Source organism: Ooceraea biroi, chromosome 12 (assembly GCF_003672135.1).
Source record: "Ooceraea biroi isolate clonal line C1 chromosome 12, Obir_v5.4, whole genome shotgun sequence".
Taxonomy (NCBI): domain Eukaryota; kingdom Metazoa; phylum Arthropoda; class Insecta; order Hymenoptera; family Formicidae; genus Ooceraea; species Ooceraea biroi.
The window spans coordinates 4,373,846-4,390,501 of NC_039517.1; the positions used below are offsets into that span (position 1 = coordinate 4,373,846).

The 16,656-nt window shown below is 40.3% G+C and overlaps 2 protein-coding genes across 3 annotated transcripts; one reads left to right on the forward strand and one right to left on the reverse strand.

Annotated features, from left to right (window-relative positions):
* Positions 1 to 4,322: 4,322 nt before the first annotated feature.
* Positions 4,323 to 8,185, reverse strand: LOC105285980 (tuftelin-interacting protein 11). Its single transcript, XM_011350563.3, has 8 exons — positions 7,944 to 8,185; positions 7,629 to 7,848; positions 7,380 to 7,560; positions 6,330 to 7,288; positions 5,642 to 5,838; positions 5,117 to 5,545; positions 4,874 to 5,031; positions 4,323 to 4,781 (listed from the first exon to the last, which is right to left on the reverse strand). The coding sequence occupies exons 1-8, from the start codon at positions 8,050 to 8,052 to the stop codon at positions 4,533 to 4,535; spliced, it is 2,502 nt and encodes an 833-aa protein (XP_011348865.1). The 5' UTR covers positions 8,053 to 8,185; the 3' UTR covers positions 4,323 to 4,532.
* Positions 8,186 to 8,311: 126 nt separating this feature from the next.
* Positions 8,312 to 15,977, forward strand: LOC105285981 (stromal interaction molecule homolog). Of its 2 annotated transcripts, none has more exons than XM_011350565.3 (11): positions 8,312 to 8,915; positions 9,004 to 9,116; positions 9,200 to 9,319; positions 9,422 to 9,534; positions 9,650 to 9,765; positions 9,865 to 10,034; positions 10,146 to 10,289; positions 10,385 to 10,552; positions 10,650 to 10,914; positions 11,027 to 11,107; positions 13,323 to 15,977. In XM_011350565.3, the coding sequence occupies exons 1-11, from the start codon at positions 8,705 to 8,707 to the stop codon at positions 13,844 to 13,846; spliced, it is 2,025 nt and encodes a 674-aa protein (XP_011348867.1). In that variant the 5' UTR covers positions 8,312 to 8,704; the 3' UTR covers positions 13,847 to 15,977. The 2 variants fall into 2 exon arrangements, with proteins under 2 accessions (XP_011348867.1, XP_011348866.1); XM_011350564.3 differs by having other exon boundaries at positions 8,705 to 8,915; positions 8,977 to 9,116.
* The last annotated feature ends 679 nt before the right edge of the window (positions 15,978 to 16,656 follow it).

Genomic DNA, 16,656 nt, shown 5'->3' on the forward strand with positions numbered 1-16,656 from the left:
GGGGCGAGATGATGATATTCTCAATTTAATTGTAGATGGCGCCACTTTCGAGATTTCATCATGGCGGCCATTTTTTAAAATGGAAGTCGATTTTTCTCTCTAAGTGAAAGTTGTAGCTGAATGAGGCGAATACAACGGTTTTTTATTTTTTGAAATTGGACCATTTTTCAGTGAGTTACAGCGTTCCAAAGTATACTGTTTTATAATTTAAGTATACACATAAACCAAATCTTGTATCGAAAAATGTTTCTTACAAAAGTTTTATGACTTCAAGGGGGACATAAGATGCTGCCACTGATTTGACCTTGGGTGCACCTGTCAAGGTTTATGTGAAGGTTAACTTTTTTTTTTTAATGGATCTCGTTATTTCTCATTATACAGTCTACAAGAGTAGCTTACCTCGAGAGCTTTTCAAAACACTATAATAAAGTATTTTTTCGTTAAATATTATTCGAGTTATGAGAACTACAAGTTACAATACTGCCGGCATTTGCATTACCCAAAGTGTACCGTTCTATCAACTATCCTACTTTTAGCGCTACCCAGGAACAACGGCGTGGACGTAGTAGGTTTCTGTTCCTTTCGGGGTGCTTTATTAATGTGAGTCCCCTTGCCTCTTACAATTGGGGTGCTTGTTTAATGTGAGTCCCCTTGCCTCTCACAATTGGGGTGCTGGAAAAGATTTAAAATGTAAAATGTGATTTGATTCTATGAAATGACCATGGAGAGACGCTTTGATAAACTTTGAAACGCTGTAACTCACTGAAAAATGGTCCAATTTCAAAAAACAAAAAACCGTTGTATTCGCCTCATTGTCAGCTACAACTTTTACTTAGAGAGAAAAATCGACTTCCATTTAAAAAAATGGCCGCCATGATGAAATCTCGAAAGTGGCGCCATCTACAATTAAATTGAGAATATCATCATCTTGCCCCCTCGAAGCCATATAACTTTTGTCTGAAACATTTTTCTCTGAAACGACGTCGTATCGAAATATTTTACTGACAGATATAAAATGGGACACCCTGTATATATACTGCTGCCATATTGCGAGTTGATGATCCCGCTTTAATTTCACACTTACAAGTTAAAGCGGAAAAAAATGACTTTTTTTCCGTTATAGTTTCGCGGAATTTAAAGTGGACATGTTTTGCAATGTACTCACCCGCTCTTGCCGTCACTCGAAACGAGCGAGTCATCGTGCAAGATGACACGACTTTCGACGATGATTTTTCAACGATTGGACTTTCCAAAAATTCACAAAGATTGTCCATGCGAGTCGCAAACATGTGGCCGCTGTCGAATCAACTAGGCGCGCTCATTAGTCAAATCGAGTGTGTACGTGAATGCTCAAGCAGTCAGAAACAAGTCGATGATCCTCCGCATCATCGGGATGCAGCATGGTGCCTAATCACCAGGGGACACCATGTGCGACCTGCCGGGACCTCCCACGTGGGCCTCCGCCCTTTATCTCCCAGATGTCATTACTCATTACGCGCACGTAGCGTTGTTACGCGAACGATATTCGTCTTTCCCCCTTTCTTTTTTCTGAAAAATAAATCGCATGAAATGAGACTTCCCGTCTCTCCGTCTTTCTTTCAGAAATCTTTTCAATGTTTGTTAATTGTATTGGTCAATGAGGCGGGAAGAGGATACGCCATCAATTTCCCCGATGTTGGTTAACGGTATAAAGTATACAGTTGAACGTTGCCACCTCGCGGCGCGTTTCTATGGATGCTGGTACGATATCCATCGGTGAAATCTATGAAAGTTTACCCGGTTGACGCAAGTCGATCGTCATACGTAACGGAATAATAATAACGCGCTCGCGGCCAATAATACACATACATACGTCGTTTTCCTGTCTCTCTACCTCTCCTACCTTTCCCGGTTTGCACCAGTGTCGGACACCTGTTGCGCGCTCCGATACACCTAGAGCAAACGGTGCTCGCGCCATTTTTCCCTTACAGAATCATGCAAGTAAGATTCGCAGTCGCGATACCGCGAGATGAGATTGCACCACTCATTTTCAGGAGGCACGGAATCGCCAACTGCCGCGATGCGAGAAGCTAGGCGCGTTAAGAAAAAGGTTTGTATGTCGCAAACGGCACGGCAGCGTGTGATAGAACGCGGCTTAGACCGAAGGGAAGCGTGGGCGAACGACTCGTTTCATCCATTTCAAGATTTTACACGTTTCAGACGATTGAGAGAAAGCAACGAAAACGTGTGCGAGGACTCGACACCAAAAGAACGTATATCTGCGGTATATATACCCATACAGCACCGATTAATACAGAAAGCTTTCAGGAAGGTTTTAAAATCATTTCAAGATTTCACATTTCATATGCAACATTTCTGAAAGGATTCCGCAATATGTCATATGAAATGTTGCAACAGAAATGTTTCTAAAACCTACCACATGCAATAAATTTGAAAAAATGTGAATATTGTAAAAAGTAAAATTATATATATATATATATATATATATATATATATATATATATACGTAGACCAAGTATTCGATCTTTAGTGAAGCTAACCAGTTGACAAAAAAATGCATTATCTTCACGTATCCTTTTTTTCTTTCAAATATAAGTGTTGGTTGAACAGAGAATTATATATCTATATAATTCTTTTCTTTTAATCAACTATTTGGAGGAAGAAAAAGGAAAATATATAATATAAGAATGGCTCTTTGTCAATGTGCCAACGATTCACGCTTTTTAAAGGGAAACTTCGTGAATACTTGGTTTAGCTATGATGTGTATATATCTATATATCTTATATATATTATGTATTTTTTTCATTAAGCATATTTCAGAAATCATATTTATTATATTAATTAGATTGCAAATATTAAATAAAAACGTACAATAAAAATAATAAATACATTTTATATATAATTTTTATTATAACTTTTTAGTATTTACAATCTTCTGAATACTCGTATAATAAATTTAAATATAATTTCTGAAGTATTTTCAATTTATTTTAATAAGAGCTTTGTAATTTGTGTGCAACATCATAGGAAAGTTTCAAAATTTTTTCAATTAACCTTTAGTAATATATCAAAAAGATTTCAGCTATTTTAATCATCTTTCGGCAATATTTCAGAAAGGTTGCAGATTGATCTATACCTTTCAGCAACCTTTCTATAAGGTTTTGAATGCAAGTGTCGCGGACATTTTGCTATTCCGGAGTTGTCTCATAACTGTTGCAGAAACATTTTGCAATATTTATGAGATGCTTTCATCTGTCAGATAAAATACTTCTGAAATATTTCTGAAATGTTTTCGTGCTGTATGGGTATATATAATATTTAAAAGAAATATATTACATAAATAAAGGAGACAATGAAAAGAAAATAAGACAGTAACAATTGCCATCAAGCGCATCAAGATCGTTTATAAATAGCGATACTAGACTCGCACACGCACATTAACATTCTTTCATATTTCTTTATTAGCGCACCACGTAAATGTCTCGCGCCTCGCGATCCCTGTATTTGATGCCCACGCGCGCACACGCGCACGCGCAGTAATAACTCGAATCTCACGCCTGTGTATGTACATACATACATACATACTTACTTTGAGAGATATCCAATACTGCAGATCACGCATCGAATATTTATCCAATATTTCCCGATCAATCTCGCATCCTTGTGCAGAAATACCGAGCCATGAAATACCGTAGATATTTAGATGCGCTCGACTTGTCCCTAAGAAATGCAATGCATCAATGACACGTGTCATGCATACACTCGGATATTAAAAATTTTCGAGGAGCATCGATAAAAAGTTAGCGTTGTATCCGTGATGTATTAGTTGCAACGTTAAAATCACCGTCACACGTTTGGCATTCGCATTTTACGCGCGAGTACTTGACGCTGTGCACACGGACTTGGAGACGGCGATTTGCGTGGGATTGGAATGTTCGTGGAGCTCGAGCGCGATCGCATTTTATGCCGACATGCACGAGTACGCGAGACTCGCAAAGCTCCTTTCGAGCGTAAGCCTGCGCAAAGATACAATTATAGGCGAATGATACGCAGCGATCATTGGCTTTTTGGCTTGGGACGTCCCTGTTTCTTTGACGATGACGTTTCAGCACTGTTCCTAGTCGAATGTGTGGAATATCTACTGCCTCGTCAACGGGAATCGCCAAGAATTCCAAGCGAGTTACCGCGCGCGCGCTATTAAAACGCAAAGGACAAACCGATGCGATAGCTATTTAAAGGCGTTACGATTGCGCCGCGTAATTGCGCATTGCCCTCCGTTATCTCCCAGGAATAAATCTAATAGGCGAGCAAAATTTTTTAATCATTCAATTATTCAACATATTTATTTATTTGGCTTAGTTTCGACAAACGATTCGTTTTATTACTCTATTTACTTGAGGTTGCGTCATGCAAATTAATACATTTGCTAAGAGGAATACCCTACAACGTATTTACAATATAAATATGATAACAGTTAACAGTTTGCACGATAACCTTGTTATTCCTAGGAATTTCAGCTGAGCAATCTCAACTAAAGTTCACACATGTCCAACAGGTCATTCAGTTTCTCCGGCACCCAATTTGCACCATTGCGACACACAAACCAAACGTTGCCGTCAATGTACGCCTGAACGTTGCCCACTTTGTACACCTGTTTAGCCTCCTTGTATCGGTTTGGGATAGGCATGAATAATATGCCCCTCTCCTCGCACTTCTTTTGCAGGAGATCCTTCAAACCGTGCGAGATTTGCGGGACCGTTCGTACTACCTCTGCGAGTCTCTGCAAAGGAAAGCAAAAAAGACATAAAGATACACGTTAACGATATTCGTTGATGACGTCGACGATATTTAATCTGCGCGCGATCGTGATACCTCTATCCTCGGCTGTGCGATCGGTGGCATCTGCGACATGGTCGGTTGAGTCCTCTCCAAGCTGGTCAGATACGAAACTTGCTCCAATGCGCCGGGCTGATGATTCTGCGGCCCGCTAACCGCCCTGTTCAACATCTCCAACGCTTTCTTGAAGTGCTCTGTAAAATTACGTATCACGCATTACGTATCGCAATAGCAAATAGGACTTATACCGTGGGTAGCCAACGAACGAAACGCATATACCTTTTATCGCTGGTTCCATCAATAACTTGTCACTCAACAGTCCCTTCCAGCCCATGAACCAGGTCGTGACTTGATCGTAATTCGATGAATGACTGAGCCAAAGCACCAGGACTTGCAACCATTTTGGAAAGAAGAATTTATCGAGCAGCCCGGCCATGATGTGAGTGGGTATCAGTTCCTTCCATTCGTACACCCAGTTCCATTGATCCAAGTGTTGTTGATGCGGATATATAACGAGCTCGGACAACGCTACCTGCAACTTTGGGATAATGTTCTTGATCAGGAACGCTTCCATGTCCCCTTTGGCAAACACTTCCGCCCACGGTTGCAACATCAGTCTAGCGGATCTGTCGGACGGATGCCAACCCCCCAGTGCCGATCCAAGTTTACGACGTATTATTGGATAGATTAAAGTGTCCAGACGATTTCCTGGAATATAACGTAACAAGTGACGAAATTAATATCCGCAATTTCAATCAATCGCACTTTGCACGTGAAATGGTAACGACACACGCGTGTACTCACGTAGCAACGGTAACCACGGGTGAATCCAAGTGTGGATAGGTACGGTGTCGGTAAGAGGATTCCATTCCTCCACCTCGAGGGTCAGCTTTGGCAGCACCAATATATCCAATATATTTTCCAGGATCCAGTCGGGCAACAACGGCATCCAGTGCTCCAGCAGTTCGATCAGAGGCTCAGGCTGTCTACAGGTCCATTGTCTAATTTGTGAATAAAAAAATACTCATGATTAGCAGTATTCAGGTATACGTCACGATCCAACTTTGCATTGTCATTTTATGCGTTTATATTTATTATACAAACATATGCAAGACTAATATGAAAGAATGTTAATGTGCGTGTGCGAGTCTAGTATCGCTATTTATAAACGATCTTGATGCGCTTGATGGCAATTGTTACTGTCTTATTTTCTTTTCATTGTCTCCTTTATTTATGTAATATATTTCTTTTAAATATTATATATACCCATACAGCACGAAAACATTTCAGAAATATTTCAGAAGTATTTCATCTGACAGATGAAAGCATCTCATAAATATTGCAAAATGTTTCTGCAACAGTTATGAGACAACTCCGGAATAGCAAAATGTCCGCGACACTTGCATTCAAAACCTTATAGAAAGGTTGCTGAAAGGTATAGATCAATCTGCAACCTTTCTGAAATATTGCCGAAAGATTATTAACTACTTACTGTATGGCTCCTCTAATCGATGGCATCCAAGCATTCCACACCAGTTGGTCATACGGATGCATGCTCCGCGACTGCAGCGTAGTACTACTTCCGTTCTCCAAGATATCCTTCCACTGTTGGAACAATTTAATCGGTTGTTTCGACTGCATCAACGGATGCCAACTGATCAGGCAATCTTTTATCTTGGGCGCGACGAAACTGCTGGCCAACTCGCCGAGTTCGTACATTTTGTACTCCTCGTAATAATTGTCCTGCAAATCCTTAAAAGCCTCCGCAGTCTCCTGCAGAGACAATTCGTTCGTTTCGTTCATTAACCTGTCGACGATCACGAGGACGTTCTCCAGGGTATCGATCAGCAGGCCGTGTTGATCCACGACCTTGGACAAATTCGTCTTTTCCGCCTCTAACGCGACCACTCTGTCGTTCATGTGTCTCATCCGCCGGTCGTTTTGAATGATGTCTTGCTCGCACATATCCACGAGTAGGTTCAAGTTGTGCTGCAACTCGGGCAGGGCAAAATTCACCTTGGACTTTTTGTCGGGTGTGACCACGCTCTCGTCGGGACACTGCTGACTGCCGGCTATCGCGTGGTAGCCGCTTAGAATTCTCTGCTCAGGCCCAGTCATATCGATAACTTTGACCTTGCTCATGTCGTTCGATACCGGAAGCTTCCTGTTGGGCTTCAGTTTGCCGTCCTCCAGCACTTGATCCACGCTTCTGTAAGAATACCTGCCTTTCTTCTTGTTACTGACATTGTCGCCCTTCCGCCATTGAGACACTTTGGACTTGGATTCCTTCGTTTCCTCCCCATCGTCGTCCTTCTTCTTCTCTGGGATTTTCAGCGTCCTTTCCGGACCGTACGCGCCAATTGCGCCCCTTCCCTTTCTCACCTGTGCCTCCACCGGTGCGCTTCTCCCTTGCAACTGTTTACCTAAACCTTTGCCGGGTTCAAATCCCATCTGAATCAAAGAACAAGGAAAACGTTGGTCAACTCCAGCTATCTTATTTCCATCGCCTGTTAGAATGTAATATAAAAGATAAAACGCGCACCTGTAGCATCAGCTTAGTCCCGATACCCTTTGTATGTATTTCCCAGCTGCCTATTCCGCTTTTCATTAATAGTGGATTTACTTTTTGATTGCGCTTTCTACGTAGACCCGCTATATCGCTGTCCAAATTCAGAGAAAAGGACGGGCGTGTTCGAGAGTTGCTCGATCTTTCATCTTCCGAACTAGAAATATAAATTTCTTAGTTAGCAGTCAATAAAGACGCAAGACGTGCGAAGCGTTGTCGCTTTACCTTGAACTATCCTGATGCTTCGTTTGAGATTCCCACGTCTCCTCCTCGTCCTCGTCCTCTTCATCCTTGTCTTCCTTCTTATCTTTCGGCTTTCCCGCTTGTTGAATACCCCCAGCGATGAAATTCACCGGGGCCGTGTAGTTTTTGGGGCCCTTGTTAAAAGTCTTGAACGATGGTCTAGCGGATAATTCATCCTCGTCGCTGTCATCGGCCCATATTCCTGTCGGAAAACGAATCATTCAATTACGCCTCAAATTCAATTACTCTGACAACACGATAAATGCAATCACGGTACTATCGCTCGCAACAACGTACCTAGCATTTGTTGTTTCTTCGAGAGCTTCCGTCGGGGACGATTCACATTGAACTCATTATCCAAATCGTAATCGGTAATCTCAAACCTCTCCACTTCGTTCTCGGACATGTTGTTGTATTTATTTGATCGTTATTATTTTATGGTCTCCCTTTTGAGAGACGAGCGCTTCGATATAACCTCAAAGACAACGCAATCCAAGCAACCCCACGTCAAAAGAACTGACCGAGACTTCCGACTCACTAACTGCGCGCGCGCGTGCGCGAATACTCGATGGATTCGGATAGCGGTCACGTGACTTGTCACGTATACATATAGTTTGCCATCATGAGATCGGGAATCTATGCCTTTTACAACTGCTCTGCCTTGGGTAAAACATCCGATTCGGTGCAGCGCAGTGGTACTTAATTCGACTCAATTGATAGAGTAATCAAATATTCCCAATGTATTTGGGATGTTGACGGTGCGTGCGCGCGTTTTATGGAGTTGACGGCATTAGCGCGTGACACAGTTACGAAGCCGTTGCATTCGTCGTGATCGGTCACGGTTGTTATGCGCCCGTCGAAATATATCATCGGTTCGGGCAGCTCGATAGTTGTAACCTTGAGTATATTCACGATCACGAACCAGCACCGTAGGTAAGGATCGAGAATTTCGAGTCTCGATCAGCGAATCCGCACAGAGTCCCGCGGATCTGTTGGACCGCGCGAGGGGCGCGATAGAGGCGCGGAAGTGTCAGTAAAGAAGCTGGAGCTGACCTAAGATGCGAACATCCGTGAACGTTGATGTGCTCGCATTATTGGGAATTCATCTGCTGTATTGGCTCTCGGACACGGTAGCGGCCAGTGGCGGAGCTCTCGATTCTACCCCAGCTTTCCAAACCAGTGCCTCGAGCACGCCGTCACATTCCAAGATAGCAGCGTTCTCCGCTACCCTTACCGATGGGCTGGCCCAAGCAGTGGCTCACGAATCCGGTAAGTTGTCCAGGCACCTTCGATCTGCCGTATTCCAGCCTGTAATGTATTCGCGTTGCAGCTACGGATACTTGTAACGATGACCTAGCTTGCATCACGATGGCCTCTCACGATCGACTAGGCTTGGAGGCCATCAAGTCTCTCCACAGTCAATTGGACGACGATGCCAATGGGAACGTCGATCTGTCCGAGTCGGACGATGTAAGACGAGAGAACACACTTTATATACGTGACGTAACGAATAACCGTTTCACGCTTACTTTATTACGCTTGATTGTCAACAGTTTTTAAGGGAAGAGCTGCAGTACGAAGCTGGTTACGAAAGGAGACAAAGAGCTTTCCATCACAATGACGACATGCACATTAGCGTACGAGAACTTTGGGAAGCCTGGTTACGATCCGAAGTAATGAGCAAGAAATCTTTTTACTTCTGTCAAGATTATTATAGAAACTGCCTGAAATGTTCCTCTGTGCGCGTCTGTAATGTCGTTCTCTCTGTACACCAGGTTCATAATTGGACTATAGAGCAAACATCGGAATGGCTTACTTTCAACGTCGAGCTTCCTCAATATGTTCCTACTTTTATACAGCATCGTGTAACTGGTGCTACGCTTCCTCGGTGAGTGTACGTCGCTCGGATGGTTTCCCTTCCCTTCGATCGTATCGGAAACTGAAATTGTCAGAGATAAGATTCATAAGTAATTCTAATTATAATCTTGTCGCTTCGTTTTTAGATTGGCTGTGAATAATATGCATTATCTTAGCAACGTTTTGGGTATTAAAGACCCTATTCATAAGCAAAAAATTGCCTTAAAAGCAATGGATGTTGTTCTGTTCGGACCTCCCAAAGGTAACACAATCTTTTTCTTTATCGCGTGCGTATGAACGCGTGTACAGACACCTCGGAGGATTGACTATACCACGAATCTTACGTCACGACAATCGATAGATTCGGGGCACAGCATCAAAGATCTGGTATTGGTTATATTATTGTTCGGCGCCCTTATTGGCTGCTGGTACGCGTACCAACAAAAGAAAAACTCGCAGAAGCACCTTCACAAAATGATCAGGGATATGGAGAGCTTGCACAAAGCGGAACTGGCGCTGGAAAATTTACAGGTTGAAAAAGTGGATTCTAATTTCAATTCGGGATGTGAAAAAATAGATCCCTCGATCTCTCAATGACTTGATTGGCATTTTGTTATAAAATCACGCTTCGTCCGATTGCAGAAAGAGTTGGAGAGAGCGAGAATGGAACAGGAAAGTGCGACCAACGAGAAGCAACATTTGGAAAAACGTTTGCAAGATGAAAGCTTGGGATTGCACACCTCGTATTCGGATCTCGAGGTGTCGCAACTGAAAGCCGAGATCGAGGTTGGTGCAATTTCCTTACGTCGCTTTCTTCTGTTTCGTGAAAATACATAATTCGCTTGGAACTTTATCCAATAGCCGAAATACCTATTTTGCAGATGCTAAAGTTAGAGTTACAACGTGCGGAGGGTGAACTGGAGGACAGATGCTGGTCGCCACCGGCTGGACTGCAACACTGGCTACAAATGACTCATGAAATCGAGAACAAAGCGTATACGAACAAGAAGATAGCAGCTGAGAAACAACTGCAACAAGCGCGGGAAGCGGTAAGAGAGAAGTATTTCACGTAGAGTAAATTCCGTCCCGTTGTGCTCCACTGCTAACAACGAGATTGATTGATTTATTTGTTGTTGCGCATTGCAGTGCGAGAAATTGCGAAAGAAACGTTCCAGCCTAGTTGGTGCCTTTGTTTCGACTCATGGAAAGTCGATTGACGAGGTTGATAAGAGCATCGTTGAAGCGAGGACTGCACTGAACGAGGTGACGAACGAACTGAAAGAAAGGGTGCATCGTTGGAAGCAGATCGAACTGCTGTGTGGTTTCAATATAATCAACAATAACGGCTTGAGCTATCTAGAAACCGTCTTGTACAGGGGGACGCCTAACGGCAGGGGCCTTGGACTCAGAGGTATGCAATCTTGACCAGAAAAAGAAAGATCTTTCTCTCTCTGTGTGTGATACCGTCTCGTCCAAACTCTCAAAAATTGTAAAATTCTCAAATGATTCCTCATGCATTATAGGACGACTCAGTAGTCAGGATGATTTAGACGACGAGGCAAGTTCAGTGTACGCGTCGTCGTCAATCAGTGCAATCGCTGCAGGTAAGCCGGATACGGACTCCAATGAGTACTTAGATTGACATACCGATTCTCATTTGATTATCAAGTACCGTTTTGTGTGTGTGCGTGTGTACGTGTGTGTGTGTGAGATATGGTCTGTTTTTACGTCGAGCAGATACATATAGTATCACACAAAATTCCCCTTGAGTCCCTTTTTGACAAGATACTTTACTAACAGATCTTTGTGTTTGACAAGGTGCTAGACGAGATGTAGTTGCCCATTGCATAGCATTGATATTTTGGTGCCAATAATAATATTATACGATTTCTATAATCCCTTAACGTTAAAGTAAATTAAATGACAAATAAATGCGTGCCTTAAGTCCACATGACAATCGGAGGTGTACGGAGCAAGTAAACGTCCGACATACGACAAATGCATTCTAACATTTTATTCATGTCGGCGCGCACACTAATAATTGTTGGTAAATATGAGGGAGTAGCAATTATCGATTATTAGTTAGTCATTATCGTGCCAATGTATGCCATATCCATATAAAGTTTAATGACTTTTGGAGAATGTGGAATTTAAGAAAATTGTGAGGGCATTACAAGGACTACTTTCAAGAGCTACTATTAAATGTATCATGCGTATGAGAAATGACACGCGAAAAATGAAAACACGCGTTCCGTTACTTATTATACGTCGAGTAAGATAAGTTAAGTGATAATTAAGAAAATTATTAGAGCAATGCTATGACAAATAATATCGAATTAACGAGTAGTTCGGAGCATAAAATAAGTAAACCGTTTTATGTATGTACATATCTACGTGTATACACAGTCAGTTATTCATGTACGAAACAGATATATTCTGAAAACAAGTTAAATCGATTAACAATTTAAATGATAAATATTTCATATTTTTTCTATGCTCTTTGCATCTTGCGCAATATCCTGTACATACCCCAGTATGATCCGGTGCATTTTTAACGAGTGCAAAATGATATACCTCATATAGATGTAGTAATATTTTTGTAATTACACGCGGTAGTATAATTAGAAGAGTATAATCACTAATCATATGAAATAAGAGAAATTTCTTCCTGTGAGAGAACGCAAGGACTATATTTTGTGCTTGTACGATGTGCCTTTCTTGTTTTTTTCTTTAATATAATTTTAATAACATTCCTATTATTTGTCCATAGCATTATGACAATAGTGTCAGATTTGATTGCAGTATATACATGACAGTAGCTCAAAAGTTATACTATTGATTAAAAAATAACACCTCTATGAGTATGACACAAATAAAACTGTATATAATAATGTTATATGATGTGCGTGTGTGTGTGTGTGTGTGTGTTATATAATGATAATTGTACATATGATCAATTTGATAGTCGTGGGAGTATAATGTGATAAATTAAAAAAAGATTTTATATATATATACATACATACATGCATACATACATGTATTTTTATGGGAATAACGCAATGAAATGAAAAATGATCAGTGATACGCGGATTGTAAAATTTCCAAAGAAATGTGCGCGTAATGTGAGAGATTTCTCAATTATTTCTTAAGAGTTTAATTGTGTTGCTCATCAATTATTTTATAAACCGTGTCGCTGTTATGCATTCGAAGGAAAACACGTTGAAACACGTTGCGTACATGTGTATAATCAAGTAATGGATCTTTTTCTTCCGTTTTATTAAAGTTACATAAGATATATCTCATAATAATCTCGAGATATTATTTTTCTGTATAAAGTATTCTATTGATCGCTATGAATAAACTTGAACAAAAATTCGAAAAACAATAATATGAATTTGTTTGTACCAATGACCTATACCAAACTCTCAAACGCTCTCCGATTTGTTGCATGCTTCTCTTTTAAACAGCCAGCGCAGATGAGTTATTTACGTGTAAATGGCATAAAGGAAAGGCATTTCAAACAATTGCATTTTGTAACTCAAACGGTCGATTCGGAGAAACGGTTATCAGCGCATGTTTCTACATTATGCTATATACATTTTCTTTTACATTCGTGGAAGAGAGCTTCGTCCGAACGCGAGCAACGTCGTCTCGCGTAATTCCCGATGCATCCGAGCGATATAAGAGCTTGAAATAAACTTTCCTGTTGTTTCCACACTCTTGACAACACAAACTAAAAACGATAGCTTTTCGCTTCCGCGCTATTATATCATTCCAAAAAAGAATTTGCATTTTGGACATTACTTGGCATATCCGTAGGTGTTTTGGAGAGTTCAACGTGGAAGGAGTCATCGGCACCGCCCGGTGGACGATTTGGAAACGAGCTGTCCGATTCTTCGAGCAGTGAAGCGGAGAAAGAATCGCACGGAATCGTCCACTTTGTTCTGGGCGACGGACCAGAAGAGCCTGCTGCAGCCTGTGGAAAGACTGTTCCATGCAAAGACAAGTCCGGTATCGTGCGTTCTTACAGCCAGGACACGAATATGCTGTTTAACGAGGATAGGACCACTTTTCTGCCAAAAACATCGTATTCGGAGAACTCACTCGACGTTTCGGACACATCGAATCGTCCTGCTTTGACTGCAGCTTTGACAACGACGACGACGACGACGACAACGAGAGACGTGAAGAAACCGCTTCGAGAATTGCCTACGGTAATGTCAGTCGATGACGAGACGCTCTCAACCGATTCCAATTCCACCGCTGACAACGATGAGCTTAAACGAAGGCGCAGAAAGTTACACTTTCCAGCCTTTAGGAAGAACAAAGCTAAAGTTACGTGATATCCGCTAGTCACATAATCTCTCTCGTTTGTTACTTAATTTCTCTATCTGTTACAATTAGTTACAATCGCAATGTGCACTTAAGGATTATTTTATCAGTAATTAAAAATTATTATTAGTTGGTGTTATTTACGTAACATGCGCGTACACACACACACCTCTCTCTCTTTCTCTCTCTCGGTTTTCTTCCTCCACGCGTATAGACGGAAATGTAATGATCGGTCAGGATGTTGTCCCAGTGTTCCTTCTACTTTGCCAAATTTGCCTACGTGTAAGATAGCAATGAAATATGAATCGGCGGATACATAGAGGCATCCGATCTAGATAGAGTTTTACGAATCGCAACGTTGAAAGTTCTATATTTATAACAATATTTATATATAAATATATTTTTCTCTTCTGTACGTATGTACTTTGGCGGACTAAACGTTTTCAAGTGACAAACTTTATAAAGTAAGACTTTTCACGATGACACTAGAGTATTATAGAATTATCGTCAGCGTGATCTCTTTTCTTTTACGGCTACGTAATTCCGATTAGATTTAGTCGTCGTTTGGCTATCGGGCTGGGCGGAAATTTAATGCTGAAATTAATTTCGTCTATACGTTACTTCCGCGTATCGAGTTACGTATAATGATACACCGAACTACATCGCGCGACAAGAATTATTCTCGTGAAATGATCCAATTTATCATTGTTAACTTTCGTACCGTCCGTATATACTGGCAATAAGTGTGAGTTACTTTGGCACTTTGGCAAAGCGAAAACGTTACGAATTTTATACATTTGTACGACGTGTATTTTTGTAAGTAGATTGTAAAATATCGTATGCGATCTTGATGCGCGCGAGCGTTCAAGATCGCAGCTGTCGCCATGAAATCTTCTCTGCACTTGGCAGAAAAATATTCTAACGAGAGTATTGTTGGGATTCCTTTCTACTTGCGAATCCCTCAAACTCTCTCTCTCTAGCAATCAAAGTAATCGTTTGCGATGCGAACTTTTGAAACTCTACAAAATTGTAAATAACATGAAATATTCACTTGACAAACTTTCACGCATATACCCGACAACTGCAGTCATGTGCACAATTTTCAACAATTTGCGAATTTCAGTCTCAGGACGAGAAAAATTTTAATTAAAATGTTATTTAATTTGCTTTTTCTTTTCTCCCTCCGCCATTGGTATTATACTCAACTCTGAATCGAGTGGGATCTATAGGTACCTTATGGGGCTTGTATATTTTTTCACCACTACTTCATATTTGCGAACACATACCCAACATACACCTAAATGAAATTACGTAACAGCTTTCCAAGCATGTTTGTTTGCAGATAATATTGGTTACTTTATTTTAAATCGTTTATGTTATCGTTAATAATTGAAAGCCTCTTCGATGTTTTTTGTTTTTGTAGTATACTTAAATACGCTCAAGTCAGTCGCATTTCTGTGTTGTCATTATATCGACCGGCATTATATCATAAATCTTTATGAACGAAATTATCTCGATACTTCGAGTGATTTCGGTAAAGAATGTACAAGTCTCGTGACCAGGTTGACACATTTAAATCACCAGATTCAAAGACCCGAATCATTTTTTATGGACACTCGTTACCCTTTTATAAATAAACGATACAGGAGAACAAAGTGTGTCAACTTTGCCACAATATAGGATTTTCGTAAATATAAATAAGAGTAAAAATGGTTGCTAACTCCCCCGGATAATGTTCTTCCTTGACTTGGAAGATTTTTCAAGCAACGAGTTTCTATTTACAAAGGACAGTTTCTAAGGCTATGTATCCTGCTATGTGTTATTTTTTAGACAAACGATAGATCTGAGACCTTTGCTACCCGCTAGTTAAGCAAATATGAGATCGTTATTTCAAGGGTTTGTTCCGCTCTTCCGCGTCACGCAAATCTCGTAGAAACGTGAAAGTTGAATATATTTTAGACAAGGAATAGACATTTTTAATTGATCGTATTTTAAATTATTATTATTATATTCTTAGAGTACACAATATATATATATATATATATATATATATATATATATATCGCGATGTCGCGTGCGAATGCAGCGTCTGTAATGTAAATGCGAAATTTTACAAAAATAAATAAATAATGTTGAAACAAATACAACTAATTGTATTTCAATTACGTCTAGTTGCGGAAAGATTCCGCATTCACGGTTCCGTCCGGTACAGTGAAGTAAAAATTGTAATTTGTCGCAATCGAGATTAGTGAACCATCGCACACAGGTAAGGTAAATCATGGTTTGTGATTCTCGAAATGTTACATTTCACACGGCAATATAAAATACACACGTAGCTCGATGGAGATGTGACGACCATCGGCGACTATCAACTACTAGCTACTGGCTGCTGAGAGCTACCCATACAGCACCGATTAATACAGAAAGCTTTCAGGAAGGTTTTAAAATCATTTCAAGATTTCACATTTCATATGCAACACTTCTGAAAGGATTCCGCAATATGTCATATGAAATGTTGCAACAGGAATGTTTCTAAAACCTACCACATGCAATAAATTTGAAAAACTGTGAATATTGTAAAAAGTAAAATTATATATATATATATATATATATATATATATATATATATATACCTAGACCAAGTATTCGATCTTTAGTGAAGCTAACCAGTTGACAAAAAAATGCATTATCTTCACGTATCCTTTTTTTCTTTCAAATATAAGTGTTGGTTGAACAGAGAATTATATATCTATATAATTCTTTCCTTTTAATCAACTATTTGGAGGAAGGAAAAGGAAAATACATAATATAAGAATGGCTC

What these genes read in the sequence shown, in the direction of transcription:
- LOC105285981 (XM_011350564.3), top strand. Translation starts at nt 8,705, where the DNA reads ATGCGAACATCCGTGAACGTTGATGTGCTCGCATTATTGGGAATTCAT. An exon ending in TCTGTTCGGACCTCCCAAAG is followed by an intron (nt 9,766 to 9,864) that starts GTAACACAATCT and finishes GACAATCGATAG; the next exon opens with ATTCGGGGCACAGCATCAAA. An exon ending in TGGCGCTGGAAAATTTACAG is followed by an intron (nt 10,035 to 10,145) that starts GTTGAAAAAGTG and finishes GTCCGATTGCAG; the next exon opens with AAAGAGTTGGAGAGAGCGAG.
- LOC105285980 (XM_011350563.3), bottom strand. Translation starts at nt 8,052, where the DNA reads ATGTCCGAGAACGAAGTGGAGAGGTTTGAGATTACCGATTACGATTTG. An exon ending in TCGATTAGAGGAGCCATACA is followed by an intron (nt 5,839 to 6,329) that starts GTAAGTAGTTAA and finishes TTCACAAATTAG; the next exon opens with ACAATGGACCTGTAGACAGC. An exon ending in TCGCACAGCCGAGGATAGAG is followed by an intron (nt 4,782 to 4,873) that starts GTATCACGATCG and finishes TTTCCTTTGCAG; the next exon opens with AGACTCGCAGAGGTAGTACG.